Raw genomic sequence first — 20,376 nt, 5'->3', positions numbered from 1 at the left:
ATTGATATGCAATGCTGAAATAATGCTAGAGCAAGCAATATTATTACTTTGGCCTATTCTTATCTTGAGCAAACCCCTAACCCTACGTATTAAACTTCAGTGCATAACTAATCCCACACCGTATGTGCTTCAGACATAAATGATACCTAAAAATCGTGCAGCTTATTAAGGAAAGGTGTGCTAGTACTTTTCAAAGTGCTTTTCACAGCTCTCATGAAAATGACATGACTGTTGCAACATTTTTGCTAAATTATATTACATGGTTCCTAAACCTATCATGGCAGTTCTGAGGTGAAATGTCCACTCTGTGGTGAAAAAAAAAGTTATGTAAATGTTCTCCCAAATTGATGAGGTTAAGGTTAATGCTGCATTGTTTGAAATCAACAAAACCGACCTCCCTACCCTAAACCTTAAACCTAACTGATAGTGTCAGAAAAAGCAAATGTGAGATGAAAAACACAATTGCTGAAGCAACCATGTCATTTTGTGGGGATTCTATGACACTTTGGGCTCACGTGTCGACTCACGTGCTCTTAAGGACTCATATCGTGATCCTTTACATAACAATGCAATTATAATTTAAGTGCAATGCTCTATTAACTGAGCTACCACATTACTTGAACGTGCCCAAACAAGGTTGTAAATGTACAGTAGTTGGTTGTGTATCGCCTTCATGCTAATGGATACATTTATGGAGAGACCCAAACCATACATTGAAAACCATAATAAGTTGACTCTACAGTACTCACTTGATTGAGTAAACTTGTTCCTTCAATTGAGTAATGGCGTCTCCAAAACGTATGTAATTACGTTCACTTAACTTGATGTTCATATAGAATAAACTTAACTATTTAAGTTAAGGTAACAAGATGCAAGTAGAACTCAGATTTGCTACTTAAATACTGTTATTTCTACTTAAAACTTTTTGTTGAATGGACTCAAATTTAGATCATACAATTACACAGCTTATATAAAGAAGATTATAGCGGATTCTTCACTGTAAAAATTTTTATTTCATTTTAGCCTGCTTTTGGGGGTTTTTAAGTCATAGAAACTCCAAATGTTAATTATTTTGCATCTATATAAAAACACACGTCAGTTGTTGTGTGGTGATGTTAGGAGCTCATCTTTTAACTTAATGAGCTTTGTTGATTGTCACCGTTATTAAGGTTTTTGTGTTATGGGGTTGAGGTCTATTGTGTGTCATTATGGGTGTAGCGGTGTATCGTGGCACGATACATCGCGGTTCAAAAATGTGACGTTACGCATCGGGGAGATTGGACGATTTTTTTTATTTTATTATTACTATTAATATCTTACAAGCATCTGTATCCAATATGCGTACGTCGTATGCCAACATTACGAGGGCATACACATGGAAATCGCTTCAATACACACAAGGAACTCTAAAATGCGATTACTAGTTGAATCTGCGAGAACTGAAAGTGAAACCATGTAAGCGAATGTAATACAGGGTGCGGGAGAGAAAAGCGCCTTTTTAGCCTGGAGGGATCTCTCCGTCTGATGCGCGAGAGATAATTAGGCTACGTTCACACAGTCAGTGTTTGGGACTGACAACCGTATTTACTTACAGGTTTGAGTCTTGAAATGTCCCGTTCATACGGTTTACAGTAGCAGTTCGAATACTGTCTGTATGAATGAACAACCGAAGTCACAACCCTATTCTAACAGCTGTAACCATAGTGACAGTGACTAAAGTAAATATCAAATATGGCGAAGTCCATAACACCAGCATGTCTAATCACAAGTGACACCACGTTTTTAAATAAACAAGTCCAATCGAGGCGTGAATTCATTCATCGGATCATAAATAACCGACAGCAGCTTTTAATGCTTTTTCACCGTGTGCAGAGTGCAGCTTTTGTATCCGCGGCTCGTGCCCGTGAGCAGCCCGTGGAAAACGGCGGCTGAATGTTCAGATGACACACAGATAATATCTCCGTCTCTGTGAGTTAACGAAACCCCACATGCAAACACATGAGACACATGCATGAACAGTGCAACATGTCTCTCACTGTACATGACGTAACTAACAACTAGTTGTCCAGCCCGGTTCCGTTCACACAGCACAGGTTTGCCGAGAATGTGGTTGTGAGTCCTGAAATTAATGATAGTGCCATATTAATCTACTATATATAATGCTGAATATGTGCAATGATGCTATGCTATCAAATGTCATGTCTGATTTGATTTCATCAGTACGTTTATATTGGATTTTAAGTAGGGACATTATTTACCTGGATAAGCATGCACTCACATTAAATACTGTATGTATTTTTGAAAAGAATATTTAGATGTAGGCTAATCAGAGACTATATTATTTTAGAAAAATACAGCTTTAAAATATTTTAAATGCATGTAAACAGGGACAGTGTGCAACAGTGTATGTATGTAACATTATTCCATATTTTCAGCAAAGCTAATTATTAGCTAAAATTTCCATTTGGTGTCACCATTGCCATGTTCTAGGCTGATTATTAATCCCAGTACATCTCTGATGGATCTAATAGCACTTTTAATAACAGTGCTAAATTTTAAATGTTTTGCATTTGTCTTTAAAGTAATAATAATAAAAACTTTTCTTGATTCAGGCTTAGTTTAAATAATCGTAAACTGAACCGAACCATGAGCTCAGTATCACGAACCGAACCATGAGATGAGTGAACCTTTACACCCCTATGTGTCATCGTCAAAAAAATGTACGTGCCACCTTGCCTTGCACGAAATAGGCTAACTCTCTCTTCAAAGGCAAAGACTGCAGTTAACTTCATATAAAATGAACTGAAATGGTGACAAAATTAAAGTTCTCATATTGCGAACTGATAGTTGGCTGAACAAGAAATTTGAAGTTCTCTCAACAAGAATTGTTGCATTTAGTGAACAAATAAATTCACATTGGCTTAAAAAAAGCAATGTTACTGTGGACAATAATTAAAACAGTTGTTGAGAGAACTCAAAAATCATATTGTGTTGAATTCTTAAGTTTGCTCAACAATCTTTTTTTTACAGTGATAGGTCAATCATTACATAAACTTAATTCTCCACTGAAATGTATAGACACTAATGATGTTTCGTTTGTGAACGAATCAGTCTTTTTGAACAAATCTTTTAAGTGAACAAATCATTCTTATTCATCTCCATACGCTGACTCATATTTTTCGTTCACTGACATCTCTCCCTTTCGAAGCCAATGAGCTCTACTAATTTTCATGCCTATAAAGACTGACCAGAGCACAAGCCAACAGCATTTGAGTGTGGGCTGTAAAGGAGCATACCATTGATTTAACCCGTTGAATGAATACACCCCATCACTGAACTAGTCTGTCATTTGAGTCTGAACGACATGAGACATTGTTCATGAATGAACTGAATGTACTGGTAAACTCATTCGCGATTGACTTGTGAATGAAGATCTGCTGACCGACTGCATGAGAGGAGGCATGTTGTTCGTTCAGTTCGGCATTAGATTCAATCGCTTTCAACAAGGAGAGGAAAGGGTTTAAATGCACTTAAAACAAGTTTATAAGTATACACAAAACATGATCCCCAATTTATGAATGTGTAAAAATGACGGAAGATCATTCAGTTAAAATGACATGAATAACAGATGGAAATGCTGTGCTTTGATGCACAATGTACGATGTTTGGGTGTTTCTTGAACTTTTGTTTTGGTAATAATTAAGCTCAGCATTTGGCAAAACATAGAAACAAAACGGTTATGGTGTTTAAACTATTTTTAAAGTGTCTTTGTACAATTGCAGACATGCAAATCCCATTTATCTTCCTCTGTCATGCTTTTAAAAGCTGACTTTAGCACGAGCCAACAGCATTTGAGAGCGGGCTGTGAAGGAGCAAATCATTGGTTTGACCCACGTGCTCAGCAGTTCACAGTATGATAGATATGCTTTTTTGTCATTTGTGGGGAAAGACTTTTGATGCTTTAACACTCTGCAGTGCTTAAGTCCTTTATTAGAATTTTAATAAAGGATAATTAGGGGGCCTGGGTAGCTCAGTGAGTATTGATGCTGACTACCACCCCTGGAGTCGCGAGTTCAAATCCAGGGTGTGCTGAGTGACTCCAGCCAGGTCTCCTAAGCAACCAAATTGGCCCAATTGCTAGGGAGGGTAGAGTCACATAGGGTAACCTCCTCGTGGTCGCGATTAATGGTTCTTGTTCTCAATGGGGTGTGTGGTAAGTTGTGCATGGATCGCGGAGTGTAGCATGAGCCTCCACATGCTCCGAGTCTCCGCGGTGTCATGCACAACGAGTCACGTGATAAGATGCGCGGACTGACTGTCTCAGAAGCGGAGGCGACTGAGACTTGTCCTCCACCACCCAGATTGAGGTGAGTAACCGCGCGACCATGAGGACCTACTAAGTAGTGGGAATTGGGCATTCCAAATTGGGAGAAAAAGGGGATAAAAAATAAAAATAAAGGATAATTAGACCCATAAGTTCCCTTTGAACAAGGAAACACAATTAAATAATTCAAGCACAAGGGATTATGGGTATTCCCCATAGTCTACATTTTTCAAAGAGTTAACACATCAACCCTTCAGTCTATAGATTTATAAGATAAATAAGTTCAAGGAACATAAATATTTGAGTTATGAGCCCCAAACTTGACTTTTCAAATAATGTTTAACTACGAAAACTTGATTTTTTCCAGTAATGACAACATTAGGGTTTACAGACAGTTTAGAGACCAAAATACCATTGAACCACCTAGCAGCCTTGGGCATCCACGCAGATCACCCTAGCAACTGCATAGCAACACACTAAAAACCACTCAGAACATCTGATCAACTGCATAGGAATGCCCTAGCATCATATCGGCCCGGTCCATGCAACCACCACTCACACATTCTTCAGAAAATGCACAAATTTTTAAGTCAGTGTGCAGGTTCCCTGATGCGACCGGCTGAAGAACCGGAGAGCTCCTCACCAGCACACACTAGGCTTGAGCTGTGATCATTACACAATAGATCCTGTTTCTCAACAATGCCCCAAACAAACAAGGCTTATACTGGGACAATCCACAAGACTGAAAGGGTAAGAAAGTACACCTGGACATCATGAGCCTGTACATTTGCATGCAGAATTAAAAAATGGTGCATTGTGTTTGGTTACTCCACATGCGAGAAGTTGTATTTTTTACCCTTTACGTGAATGTAGGGCTGAGCAATCTGGCCAAAAATATTATAAAAAATGTTTTACGTAACATTTGATATTGATATTTTTCACGATATATATTTCATACCATTAATGGGGAAAGAAATGCATTCCACATGTTTGTTAGACCTAAAGAATAAAGTAAATGTAACTTGTTTGTTTACAGGTAAACTCCACATGTTCAAGAAGTATACTCAGTTTAGGATTTAATCCTACATATTAAATCTCTTTTCAATTAATTTTCAGCAGTTTCATCATCTTTAGTGGACGTTTGACTCCACTGAATAACTTTCTTATGACGCTCCACACTCCAGATCACTAGGTTGTGGTAATGCACCATCAGCTGGATTGCCAACTGCCAATAAACATCACAAGAAGAAGAAATACATTCTTGCCTGTGTCATCAAGTTAGCAGATGTGACAGCACTTTGTTTCATGTAAAAAACGTTTCACTAAATAGCATAAACAGCAACGGTGCTGATGTTTGAGTTTTTGTTGTCGTGTTCACTCGATAGCTGTATTGTATTGTCAGTGCTGTCTTGTTCAATGACAATATAATTTTAGCTGGATAGCTAGCGGCTACCTAGCCTCATCACTGGTTTACATGACAACAGGGCGAGGCAGCCGCTAGCCAGCTAATACTTCCTGACTGTAATTCAGTCTGTTGTGTGTATAACTTTGCCAAACTGCTTGCGTTTTTAGCAACACGCACCTGATCCGATCGTCTAGATGTAGAACACAATCTAAATATCGAAAATTACTCAAAAGTTTATCATCGGTAACGTATAAAAAATGTTTCCCATAAATACCAATCTCGTTTTATCACCCAGCTTTATGTGAATGATGGACTAGATGTGAGCTTTGGCAGAGGGTTAGATTATCTGTGAATAAAGACTTACATTTCTGTCTGTTCCTCACACAAAACTATCGTATGGACGTGTTTTCATGTTTTGTTTTTGTCCTTTTTGAAGCTTAACAGACGTGGACACTATGAACTGTTGTATGAAAAAAAAAGCTGCTGCGTAAAGATTCTTCAAAGATTTCTACTTTTGTGTTCCTCAGAAAATAAATAAATAAATAAATGACAGTACAAGGCTTTGGAATGATATGAGGGTGAGTAAATAAATTACAGAATTTTATTTTACTTGTAATTATTTCTTAAATCCTCCAGGGATGACTGGAGAACATTTTCATGGTTAAACTGAACATAGTCAGCAGTCTACACAAGTACATCCTTGCATACTAGTAATTGTTTGACATTATTAATTACAACAAGAGCTCAGGTGACTGCACTCTGATCGGTTAAACGTTCATCATGCCCGACTAACATCTGCCTCCACCTGTAATGGCATTTTTATTGTGTGACAGAGATCCATTAAAACTCACATGTCATAATGCAATAAGTCATACGGTCATGTTTGGAGTAAATTACTATACAAGTTTTTATTTCTGGGTGAACTATGCCTTAGTTCAGCATTCACAACTTGCAAGTTAGATGTAAACAAGTTTGTTCAAATGAGCTGTTGCCTGGATAAACCAGTTTGCATTGTGGAATGTGTGTTGAAGTTAATGTGTTAACACCCAAACACTAAATGGTTTTACTCGTTTTGTCTTCACTCAAAAGGCCATTGCTGCAAATGTCACTTTATGGACAAATGATTATTGCAGAAAAACATTACCCACGTCAATAGCCAGACATAAAAGTACATACAGTGATACTGGACAGCATTCAAGCATAATTGCACCTACCTAAAGCAAATCTGGAAAACATATTTGTTTAAGAACAGCAATCATGATCAAATGTTCTATTTGCATGCATTCTGTGAGTCTGGAAGGTGTGTTCCTCTATCTGTGAATTTGGAATGTGTGCCTTAATTGGCTGCAAGCGGAAATAGTTTGGTATTGTTTGTGCAGGCTTTTAGCTTGTAGCTGCAACTGCATTTGTGTGTGTGTTCAATGTCTTGCGTGCCGTGTTACACCTGGATCCTGCAATGCTGCGGCCGGTGTGTTTGTAACCGGAAGACTGATAGAGTTTCAGCAACCGGACAAAACCTCAGTGTCTGGTTTCCTCCGAACAATGCACAGCATTACTGCAACCTTTACGCCACTCTAAATTCATCTTACATATATTACTGGGCCAAATGAACACTAAATAATGCAGCTAAAACTACTGTGACCCATTTGATAGAAACAAGCCAGTAATGCAACATAGTTGTTATGAGCAGACAAAGACCTGTGCCAAAAACCCTTACAAACACATTTTCTCTTTCCATGATCTCTTTCTATAAAAAATTGGCATTTTTAGATGAAGTGTACACAGAGTGGCATGAGTTTGACACAAATACGCTACTTAGTTCTTATATCAAGAATATACTATTTCACAACACTATATAAAAGACCACTATACTAGTGGCTAGAGATACTAGATCGATATATCGGTTTAACCTTAACCGATTAATCGGTGCTAATAGTTGCTTTTTGGAACTTTCGTTATCTGCAAAAATCCATGGTGCCGATAGTTGCCGATATATATTTTTTTATTATTACTCCTCCATGTTCTTCTGTGATTCTACAATTAGAATATCAGCATCTAGAGGTGAAATAAAAAACAATCACTGACACCTTGTGGGGATTTGCTTTCATCATTGACAGTTCTCATCCATATTTTCATCCTCAATTCAATGCATATTTTGTTATTTTGATTAGATAATCAAGTTTTTAAAATTGAAGCGAAGGCATATACATATCTATACAAAACCCTTCATCTGGTGAATATACTGTATATGCTATAAAAAGCTTAATTTGGTTAATACTTAATATAGTGCATGGTCACGAGGCCAAGTCACTGTCATTTCAACTTAAGACTTCCCGGTGTGTTTCAGGCTTGTTTATAGTTAAAAGTCCTGCATTATGTATCAAATGTTCATTTTTTTCTGATAATTATTGGGATTTTGGTTGAACAATGAACTACATCTGGGATTTTGTTCATTTTGGACTCTTGTTGCATTTGTGTGTCTGTGCCCATTAAAGTAAGGAAAGAATAAGAAAACATTTTTAACATTCTATAAATCGATTTTTAAAAACTATTGCTGATTAATCGGTTATCGGCCTTTTCCACCACCTTAGTTATCATATCAGCAAAATTTACAGTCGACCTCTAACAGTGACTATATAATAAACATAACCGAAAAAACAAACTCAAAAGTATTATTATTTATTAATAATACATTGTATACATAATTTTATATGTATAATTTATACAGTTTACAGATTCATTATTATAATTATGTTTTCTAATATTTTATATTATATAATATGAATTTATTATACAATAAATTATGTATTGTTATTATTACTGTAATTATGATTATTATCATTAGTAGTAGTATGTAATAGAAACAATATGTAAAAAAATTGTAACATTTTTAATTTTTACATATCTATCTATCCTCAAAAGTGGTTTATAATAATTATATAATAAATATTTATTATTATTATTAATAATAATATTACATAACATATTATTATTATTATTATTATATGTTATGTAATATTATTATTATTATTATTATTATATGTATTATTGTTTTTAATCATATATTATATATACACACATATGTATTATTATGTTATATCATAATGAGTATTATTCTATTTTATTATTTTCCATTTACGATTAGTATTATTATTATTAGTAGTAGTAGTATTTAGAAACAAACATGTAACAATACATATAATTTTGTCGATCTGTGTACTGTATCCATATATCTGTCTATCTGTCTATCCTCAAAAGTGTTTAATAATATTTTTTAATTATATATTTTAAATTCTTTCATATAATTCTATATAATGCTATATTATTATAATTGTCTAATAATATTTTTATAATTGTATATAATTTTTGTTATTAATTATGAACATTATAATTATTGCTCATTATTATTAGTAGTAGTAATTGAAGTACTACTGAAGTCAGATGTTTACATACACCTTAGCCAAATACATTTAAACTCAGTTTTTCACAATTCCTGACATTTAATTGTAGCAAACGTTCCCTGTCTTAGGTCAGTTAGGATCACTACTTTATTTTAAGAATGTGAAATGTCAGAATAATAGTAGAGAGAATTATTTATTTCAGCTTTTATTTCTTTCATCAAATTCCCAGTGGGTCAGAAGTTTACATACACTTTGTTAGTATTTGGTAGCATTGCCTTTAAATTAATTAACTTTAATAAGCTTCTCACAATAAATTGCTGGAATTTTGGCCCATTCCTCCAGACAGAACTGGAGTAACTGAGTCAGGTTTGTAGGCCTCCTTGCTCGCACACACTTTTACAGTTCTGCCCACAAATTTTCTATCGGATTGAGGGCTTTGTGATGGCCACTCCAATACCTTGACTTTGTTGTCCTTAAGACATTTTGCCACAACTTTGGAGGTATTCTTGGGGTCATTGTCCATTTGGAAGACCCATTTGCTGCTGAGCTTTAACATCCTGACTGATGTCTTGAGATATTGCTTCAATATATACACAGAATTTTCCTTCCTCATGATGCCATCTATTTTGTCAAGTGTACCAGTCCCTCCTGCAGCAAAGCACACCCACAACATGATGCTGCCACCCCCATGCTTCACGGTTGGAATGGTGTTCTTCAGCTTGCAAGCCTCACACTTTTTCCTCCAAACATAACGATGGTCATTATGGCCAAACAGTTCAATTTTTGTTTCATCAGACCAGAAGAAATTTCTCCAAAAAGTAAGATCTTTGTCCCCATGTGCACTGGCAATTTGTAGTCTGGCTTTTTTATGGCGGTTTTGGATCATTGGCTTCTTCCTTGCTGAGCAGCCTTTCAGGTTATGTCGATATAGGACTCGTTTTACTGTAGATATAGATACTTGTCTACCTGTTTCCTCCAGCATCTTCACAAGGTCCTTTGCTGTTGTTCTGGGATTGATTTGCACTTTTCGCACCAAACTACGTTCATCTCTAGGAGACAGAATGCGTCTCCTTCCTGAGTGGTATGATGGCTGCGTGGTCCCATGGTGTTTATACTTGTGTACATTTGTTTTTTCAGATGAACGTGGTACCTTCAGGCATTTGGAAATTGCTCCCAAGGATGAACCAGACTTGTGGAGGTCCACAATTTGTTTTCTGAGGTCTTGGCTGATTTCTTTTGATTTTCCCATTATGTCAAGCAAAGAGGTACTGAGTTTGAAGGTAGGCCTTAAAATACATCCACAGGTACACCTCCAATTCAGTACACCTCCTATCAGAAGCTAATTGGCTAATTGTCTAAAGGCTTGACATCATTTTCTGGAATTTTCCAAGCTGCTTAAAGGTACAGTTAACTTCTGACCCACTGGAATTCTGATATAGTTAATTAAAAGTGAAACAATCTGTCTGTAAATGATTGTTGGAAAAATTACTCATGTCATACACAAAGTAGATGTCCTAAACTCAAAACTATAGTTTGCTAATATTAAATCTGTGGAGTGGTTAAAAAATGAGTTTTAATGACTTCAACCTGTGTACGTAAACTTCTGACTTCAACTGTATGTAATATACTAGTTTATTATTATTATAATCTATAATAACTTTGTAGCCGGTCTGATACAAAGTCCCCCAAACATGCACTTGAGAATAAAGAACTCCCTTGTGTAATAGTGTTAAGACAGACACTTATGCCTCGTTAAAAATACATGCATTTTAGTACACATATTGTACTTCGATAATGCATCCCTTATGTGCACCTAATTTGAAGTAAAACCATTCCACACATGTCTGTCCTCAGCGGCACATTATTCATTATTATCCACCTGTTGCAGTGTGCCGTTGACCGAAACTATCACATTTACACAACGATACCAAAAACTCCACCGAGAGCTGCTTACCTGCACACTTCAGAAGGGATGTGTTCCGAGATCACTCCACGACTCAAGCGTGTTTCATACCGTCAGCGGTCTGTTAATAACGCAAAATGAAGAAGTTTACATACAATTTGCAGGTCATGATACTCACTGAAGCCAGTTACTGCAGTGACTGCTACCTCCGTGGTCTGTTCAGAGAATGTTGACGTAGATCAGCAATCGACCAATGAGCAAATGGAGGGGGCGTGCTGTGGGCGTGGTTTACCAGGGGGCGGGGTCATAACCGGAGGACACCTTTATCGCTAATAGTGTCGACGGGAATGGAAACCACAAGCAAAATTTAAGTGTTTTTGAAAAACAAGTTAATACTTCGCATCCCAATATTAGCTTTCAGGAATTGCACTTGAAATTAAATAAAGCAGGCCTACATACATGTATGTATCTATTTTATTAAAACACTGAAAAACATGTAGAAAGTAAGTGAAATCAAGCCTCACTCATTAGGTAAAAAGGGTTCATGTTGTTCAACAGGCACCAAGTGAACTGAAACTACCTAATTGCGTTTAAGTCTTTGCAATCTGCTTGAAATGCTTTCAGTAATGCTATGCATGACCCAGCTATGCAAGATCTGAATGCCATGAGGCTTAGACCATTAGAGCTCAAGTTCTCAGTTTTCTGCAAGCCCAGGTGAATATACGAATTAAAACCTTTAAATAACTTTTATGAGATAGTACTAAAAAAAGTGTTATGGGGTCCCATCATGCTTTCTTTCATCAACAGTCAAAATAGGAAAGTCCAGCAGATGTCATACATTCAGTTCTTAAAGGCTTGGGGTAAGATGTGTGGTTAAACTGTATCACCCCCTTAATCTAGCAAAATGTGCAATATTTTGGTCACATGCCTATATATTTAGAGAGGGCCCACCATATAAAGCTATCTGTGATTGAGAGATGAGAAGTGATGATTGTTTTGTTTTTTTAAAGATGAAAACTTTTTTGCTAAAACATTTCCACATGGCATTCATTTTGTCAAAGCAAACTTATGCAGGCCTAAAAAAATATACTGTATCATACCTGCTGGCGAATTGCCACAGCATAAAATCCAAGTTAATGGCTGGATTATGAAAATGCAATTATTGTGCAGCAAAAAAAAAAAAACAACAACAACAAAAAAAAAAAAAATGTTAATGAGATGTATTAGATATGTACATTTATTAAATCAATCAATTTATGAATATCAATTACTTTTGTTTTTATGTGAAATTAAAATAATTTACATACTACCCAATGATTTAGTTTACTCCTTTGTGGGGCAAGCTGTCTCACTGGGCTTTTTATTTCAATTGCCAGTCGTTATAAATGTTTATTTCTAATTTTATAAGACATTCTGAAATATATTAGTAATAGTTTTACCTTGATTTACCTCAGTTTACTAGGGAAAAATTGTCACAGCAGCTTACACATTTTAAAAAAGGAGACATCAGTGTGACATGCTATAATTCATCTAAAACCATTTTAAACTTACTTTAATTTTATTCAATTTGGGATGCAGTTTATGACATATCAATTAAAATATGGAGTATTTGTACATATAAAAATTCTAAATAATAACAATCAGATAAAATGTAAAATGAATAAAATAATATTTTACATTTAATACAAATGCAGTAACATAATAACTTAATATTTTTTTAAATGATTACAAATGTAATTTTATAAAATGTTAGATGCAATATTTTTGTATATTTAATACAATACATTAATATTTATAATAATTTTTAAACAATTTTCAACTTATTTCATTATTATGATTATGCATGCAATTTTTATGACCTCATATTAATTGAAAAATTGCACAAAATGTTAGAACATAATGAAAGATATTTTACATATCAAAAGAAAAATAAAATAAAATTGCAACAAAAATTAATACAATTGTTAATTTAATACAAAATACTTTTTAAAAGTAATTAAAAAAAAAGTAATTTTAATAAAAATCTAATTTTATTAATACCAAACCTCATATACTTTTACCCTTATTTCAAAATAATGCAAACACCAAGATAAAATTCCATAATCATATATATTTTATTTTCCATACAGCAAAATACAAAGATGATTCGCAACAGACTCAGAAAATCCATTAGTAATACTCGCTTCACAAAAAAAGTGTTTAAATTACAAGTTTGGATAATCAAGGCTCGTAAGAGTACCTTTAAATCATAGATCATATTGCATCCATAATATGAATATATATATATATATATATATATATATATATGTGTGTGTGTGTGTGTGTGTGTGTGTGTGTGTGGGGATTTCTTTCTTTTGTCAATCTCATCCCAATACTTTAAAACTAAATTGAACTGTCTGTCTATACTGTCTTTGCCAGTGATTGTTTTTTAATTATTTAATTATAAAATGAGTACTACATACAGACATCTAGACTCACTCAACATAATGACCTCCCTCGCTATCTGTGGAGGCTTTCTTAGATAAAGTTTAGCAGTCCAACATCATTAATGGTCATGTTCGGGGACAATCATCCTTATGGTCAACAGCATAAATCCTATTTAAACAGCATGATAAAACTAACTGACATAAGACAAGCCTTGTTCATACAGCAAAGAAAATCAGTACAGTAATGAGTTACTTGGGAGGAAAACAACCATCCTGATGTACTAACATACAGTGTTCTGTTGAAAGTGTCATAACTTAAAAAAAAGGGGAAAAATGTGTTATGTAAATGTGCATATAATATTTCCACATTCTATATACAATTAATACAAATGTTAAACCGCTGTAAAAATTTACCCAAAGAGACTTTTTATGTACATTTGTACAACTTAGTATTTAAATAGAAACATGCAAGAGTTATTTTCAATCAGACAAAAGAAAAAAAGCATCTTACCCTGGATAAAGTTATATCATTAAGAAAATTAAAGATGGATTTTAATTCTTCTAATCCTCTAAAAGCACTGTCATGAAGTCTAGTATAAAAGATAACATTAAAAACAGAAACAAACACACACACACACACACACACACACACACACACACACACACACACACACACACAGACACACACAGACACACACAGACACACAGACACACAGACACACCGGACACACCGGACACACCACAACAAACTAAACTAATGTGTCAAAAAGCATAAAGGCCATGGGAATATCATTTTAGCAAATCCTATTCTTATGCAGTCACTTTCTTATCACAAATCTGATAATAAAAACTCATTAGTGCATGAATTATTAATTTACATAAAAGTATGATTAACAAACATTTGACTCCTAAATCAAATCTCAAATGACTTATTCTGCAAGACGGAAGAAAATTACAAGCACACCAGTGATAAACCTAGTTGCCAGCCATTAGATGTTTAAGATCGATATACAAGTTTACATTTCGACCGATCAAAGGAGTCCTGCACAAACAAGCTCAAGAAGACTGTCCTCGAAACATCTGCATAGACAGTGGAAACAGTTTATCCCTACAGATAAAACAGGGAGCCAATGAGAGGAAATATTTTAGTGCAAGTCAAGAGATGATATATTTCCAGCATTTTGTATATTGTGGATTGATCGTAATCGCTTTTCACTCCATCCTCCTCTATTGTCGTTCTATGACGAAATGTTTTGTCTTATTGTGTTACTGGAAAAGAGCAATGCATATGGGTGGTGGGCCAGTCCACACTAAAATTACACAATGTAATATGTAATGTAATATGTACAAATATAAACTGCAATCGTCAATAGAACGCATCATAAATATATTCCTTACATGACTGATTTCTTTAAACAGAACTGCAAAACACAGGTGACTATGACACTATAGAGGAAACCTCAAGACTCACATTAAATATTTAAATATGATATTTTCATATACAATAGAAATACGTCTCTCATCTTGTATTGCAACCCTGTATCCACGGCGAAAAACTTCTGAGAGTGAAAATGCAACTTGGAACAAAGCGATTTGCCATTATCTAAATAAAATCTATATTAGGCCGAGTAAGTCGCCACAGTACTAAAATACTCCTATGTTTAATACCAGAAAACCAACAGTGAGAGAGCGACACCTATGTGAGTGCTACATTTCATATAAAAACCTTGGCCCTGCCGTTCTTGGTACTGACGTTTACAGATCCGACAGGGCGTAATAATGACGTATTGGGTGTTTACAATGTTACCAAGAAGCGTCTGTCAAAATACGACTTCGATATGGTGCTTTATAGCCTTTTGGTCTTGCAATAAGACGGAATAACATCTGGCAAAGCAATTCACCATTGACTTGTCTATTGTTGCTCTTGATAGGACCATCAAGAAAAAGCAACATTTGAACACTCTGCACGGTCAACGTGTATGGCAAGCCCTTTTGACATTTAATCATTTAATTTTTACTAGTTAACATGCTAATTTTTGAAATCAGCAATGACATTCACACTAGTAAAAATTTTAATTCTTGATATCAAAATTGACAATTACTTGCGAAAATACAAATTCTTGATCTCAAAAATTTAATTTTAACTAGTAAAAAACATAATTATGAACATCTGTAACTGCATTTTTAATAGTAGAGTTTCACAATGATCTGTCATTCACTCCTGTTCAAAACACAATTACAGATATCTATAAATAATTTCTTACTAGTTGAAATTCCATTTTCACATTTCAGCTAAGTACTTCTTACTAATACAAATTTTAATTGTTTATCTCAACTACATTCAATTAAATACAATTGTTGAAATCAATTACATTGTTACTAATACAAATATCCAATCCTGATATCAACAACTGAATTACAACTAGCAAAAATGCACATTTTTGATGTGTAAATGTATTGCAACATTTTAGATTTGGTATTTGAGGTACCCGGAAATGGATTTTAAATATCAATAAATTAAAGATATCTTAAAAAGGCTTTCTTAATAGTTACAATAACATTACAGATCTAAAATTATCATTGCCACAAGTAAAAAAAAACAAATTACAGATATTAAAAATTTGCATTTTATTAGTTGTATTTCAATTGTTATTTTCAGGAATGGACATTTGCACCAGTAACAACGTAATTATTGATATGAAAAAAATATAGTTTTTACTAGTAAGTAGTACATTGCTGATATGTGAATTTGATTGAATGACAGATAAATGTGAAATTCTACTAGTAAAAATCCAGTTACAAATGTCAAAAGTAGTTTTTTATTAGAACTAGTACTAATTTCCAGGCCGGAAATAAGAGTAGCAATGGAGTATTGAATAATGACACCATAAAAAAATAAAATAAAAAAAGTAACGTTTTTTCTAATGAAAACCCAATTATAAGCATTTTTACTAGTAGTAATTCCACTGCTGATAAAGAATTAGCATTTTACCTAGTGAAAAATGTAATTGTAGATTTCTATAATTCATATCCTGCACATGATTAAATGTGAAAAGGGCTTGCCATACTACGATGACATTCTGCGCATGCCTTGACACCCGTCTACATTAATTTAACGATAAATACATGCTTTCTCTCCAATACTCATTTAAATCCCTTCAGTAATCCTCCAACTTGCCATGGGCCATGTGTTCCTGTCCAACAACTCAACTCCAGTCCCATATCAAACCTTTCTTTATGTGTATTTCAAGATACTGTTTCTCCTAGTTTCCTGTATATCAAATACAAGGCACAATAAAACGATAAAAGGAGAAAACCTCAATTTTAAAGCACCTTTGGTTAAAGGGAGGTACTTTGGTTTGAAATAAAAAGCTATAAATGCCAAAATTATTATTCGTGATTGCTTTCAGCTTGAAAACAAACAAGAAATCAAAAACAGGGGGAAAAAAACAATAAAACTACAAATGAAAAAATGAGGAAGATGGCTTTTTGTCTGAAACAAGCCTGTGATAGGAACAGGACAACGCAGTGTATGTGGTTTGGCTGCCTTCTCTCTCATGAATATTCGCAGGGTTTGTCGTGGCGGAGTGGGACACGAAGTGTTTTCATTTTTTGGCAAGCTGGTGTACAAATGAGACACAGTGTCACAGAGAATGTCTGAGGCAGATAAAGTGTGTAAGTGTTTTGCGTAGGCATAGAGAGGGCTACGAATAAAGCGCATGGCCACAGGGGGTGCTCTTGAGACAGCTCTACGGTATGAGCTTGGCATCGAGTCGTAGCCAGTGCAGGCCCTGCCGCGTGTACCGCACCAGTTCTGTCATAGTGCTGGTGTTGAAGATGAGTGGGCTCATCACCTTATCCATTTCAGCAAAGAACTCTGTGAGAGATGAGAAAGACCACAAAAAGACAGTCAAATTAGAAAAGAAATAGGGCTGGGAAATGTAATACATAAACTTCTGCAAGTAATATATTTTTTTTGTTTTTTCAGTTTGGCATGCCCAATTCTCAATGCGCTCTAAGTGCTCGTGGTGGCGTAGCGAATCGCCTCAATCCAGGTGGTGGCGGACAAATCTCAGTTGCCTCCGCATCTGAGACAGTCAATCAGCGCATCTTATCACGTGGCTTGTTGAGCGCGTTACCGCAGAGACCTAGCGCATGTGGAGGCTCACGCTATTCTCCGTGGCATCCACACACAACTCACCACACGCCCCACCGAGAGCGAGAACCACATTATAGCAACAATGAGGAGGTTAACCCAACATGACTCTACCCACCCTAGCAATCGGGCCAATTGGTTGCTTAGGAAGCCTGACTGGAGTCACTCAGCATGCCCTGGATTCGAACTTGCAACTCCAGGTGTGGTAGTCAGCGTCTTTACTTTACTGAGCTACCCAGGCCCCCTCTGCAAATAATAGTTGACTGTTTAACCCGTAAAAAGAAATTCCCTCAATTAATGCAGCATCCGTTTTCTTTTTTTTCCACTTCATGAAACTATACTAGTGTTTTTCCATCTTCCTGTGGCTAAAATTGGCATATATACATTTTCAAGAGGTACATGCTTAACTCATCTGCACATTCAAGCACAAAAACTGATTGTGTGGAGCAGTACACACTTATTCATTACGCGCAACGTATGTCCCGAGTACAATAAACACGGGAATGGATTTACTGTACGGAGAATGAAGACTTCACCCGCAAGTGGTGAACCAGATGTGCAAGCTGCCATATCTCTTCGCTCGCACTGAAAACGCTCACTGACCTTCATATGAACCACTGTCAAAATCAGAACTGCACAGGCGAGGCCCAGTGAAACTTCAGCAAATAATTATTTTTAGATTTGTATGTATAGTGTCTAATAATGCATTAGACAATTAAATGTACACTTAAGTTCCTCTTGCCGATAAAGTTTGATATGAACTGAATCAGCCCATTTGATCCTATTATTAAAAAAGTCCACAGGAAAATGGCAGAAGATTTTGCTCAAATTGTAATTACAACATGACCTCCGATTTTATGGCATGTTTACATACAGTATACTTGTATCAAAGATTAATACCTGTAAAAATGTGTCCAATTAACTATCTGCAAAAAAACTGAACATTTTAACATGTTTATATTTATATAATAAAAGACAACAATTTCTTACAAGTTCTTGGAGACAAAGTATCAAGTAAATATATTTATGATTATATTTTAATGCTTTTTTTTTTAACCATAGGCGTAATTTTAGGTAGGGATATAGGGACACGTCCCTATCAACTTACAGAAAATCGGAAATGTCACGACCAACATTTGGGCGAGTTTACCACACAGAAAATACTTTAACTTTATACCATGTTTTTATTTTCATTTTAACAACTATTAAATCTCCTTAGTATAATTATTAATGTGTAACTTATTGCCCTACCTCGTCTGAAGCGGCGCATAAACGGTGTTGTCACATGGCACCTGTTACTATTCTCAGCGCTGTTCAGGATGCACCAATCAGTCGTTTGTAAGACTTTTTAAAAATCATTTTCTGGAGATTTCCATTGGTATTTTACGTCCAATCCTTGAAATTTGTAGATTTAAACAAGCATACTTTTCATGTACAAAATGTTTCCTTTCAAAAAGTCAAAAATGTCCTTAAAAATAGTTTTGCATGCAGCCCGATGGAGGATTCTGCATTTTCATCCGGTAAACGCACTCTTGAGGAAGACACCTTAAAAACTGAATGATTGCGTCAGAGGTGCAGGACTTTTACCTACTGCTGTAACTCCCAATAGAGGTTTTATTTTGCACATTGGAGAAGAACATCGGCATAAGAAAATAATATTTTGTCAATAAAAATAGGCATTTGTGATAAAGTCATTAGTTGTAGGCAAAGTCTAAAGCCTACTTTGTTCAGGTGGCCTGCTTTTTCAGATAAAAATGTAAGTACATATAAATAAACAATATAAAAAAAGATTATGCGAGAGTGAGGAGAGTTGAAAAGCAGAAAACGCGGAAAAATGTCAATGCTCGATTCTTCCCATAATTTGTTTAACTTGTGATGTCATTTTGCACATGTAAATTGTTAACGTACCCTTTGTTTAGATTTCCGTTTGTTTAATGCTGGATATACATTTTACAGAATGTCACTTTGTCCCTTGAATACCATTTTCGCAAGGTAAATCTTCTTGAAAAAGGTAACATTTTATTTTAACCCATTAATCTTAGGTTTATCGCATTGCATATCACTGCATATTATCCAAGTTTATCGTATATAACATTTTTCCTCCCAACGGTGCAGCCCTATTGTTCAGTTCTTAATTTTCTTATTCTTCGGTGATTCTTAAAAAAAGGCTCATATTTAATATGGTGGGTCAGAGAAATAAGAAATGAGACTGAGATAATGTTATTTTGCCTATATTACCAGATGGACATTCTCACATTTTCTTAATACCAACATTTTGAATAGTATCCTTGCTATATGTCCCTACCAACTTTCAAACCAAACCTACGCCCTTGGTTTTAACATACCATGTACCATGATTAATCCAGATTAAATCATAGAAAACTATGTGATTTATTACAGTATTAAAAAAAAAAAAATCGATTCACAGCCCTAAAAAGAAAACATCCATTTAGCACATGCTCTCATTCAGATTTACGCATGCAAAAAATAAACAACAGCAAAAAACAACAAATACAGAAACATTTTATTTGCATTTCCTAAAGGAACTATCAATGTTTGCAAGGCAGCAAAAACAATACTGTTAAAGGTATTTACAAAATAAACAGTTGTAATAACGATAGGGTTCCCATAAAACTAAAAAAACGAGGTTACAGCAAGGCAGAGGTTTTCAAACTGCCCTCAAAAAAAGGATTTTTGCTACTTGTTCAGTCTACTTCATTCAAATGAACTAAAGCAGCACAATTCAAGAACATTTTGTTGC

At 35.0% G+C, this 20,376-nt stretch overlaps 1 protein-coding gene across 4 annotated transcripts in view; it reads right to left on the bottom strand.

Annotated features, from left to right (window-relative positions):
- Positions 1-13,128: 13,128 nt before the first annotated feature.
- LOC127430406 (AF4/FMR2 family member 4-like) overlaps positions 13,129-20,376 on the bottom strand; it is a 72,132-nt gene continuing 64,884 nt past the window's right edge. For all 4 annotated transcript variants that reach the window (XM_051680134.1, XM_051680136.1, XM_051680135.1 and 1 more), the window contains one exon: positions 13,129-17,336. In XM_051680134.1, coding sequence (XP_051536094.1) covers positions 17,209-17,336 — 128 coding nt within the window. In that variant the 3' untranslated portion in view covers positions 13,129-17,208. The remainder of the gene's footprint in view (positions 17,337-20,376) is intronic.

The sequence above is a fragment of the Myxocyprinus asiaticus genome, chromosome 40, assembly GCF_019703515.2.
Source record: "Myxocyprinus asiaticus isolate MX2 ecotype Aquarium Trade chromosome 40, UBuf_Myxa_2, whole genome shotgun sequence".
Classification (NCBI taxonomy): Eukaryota; Metazoa; Chordata; class Actinopteri; order Cypriniformes; family Catostomidae; genus Myxocyprinus; species Myxocyprinus asiaticus.
Note: the sequence above shows the minus strand (reverse complement) of the source record. Positions and strands in the feature narration are given on the sequence as shown.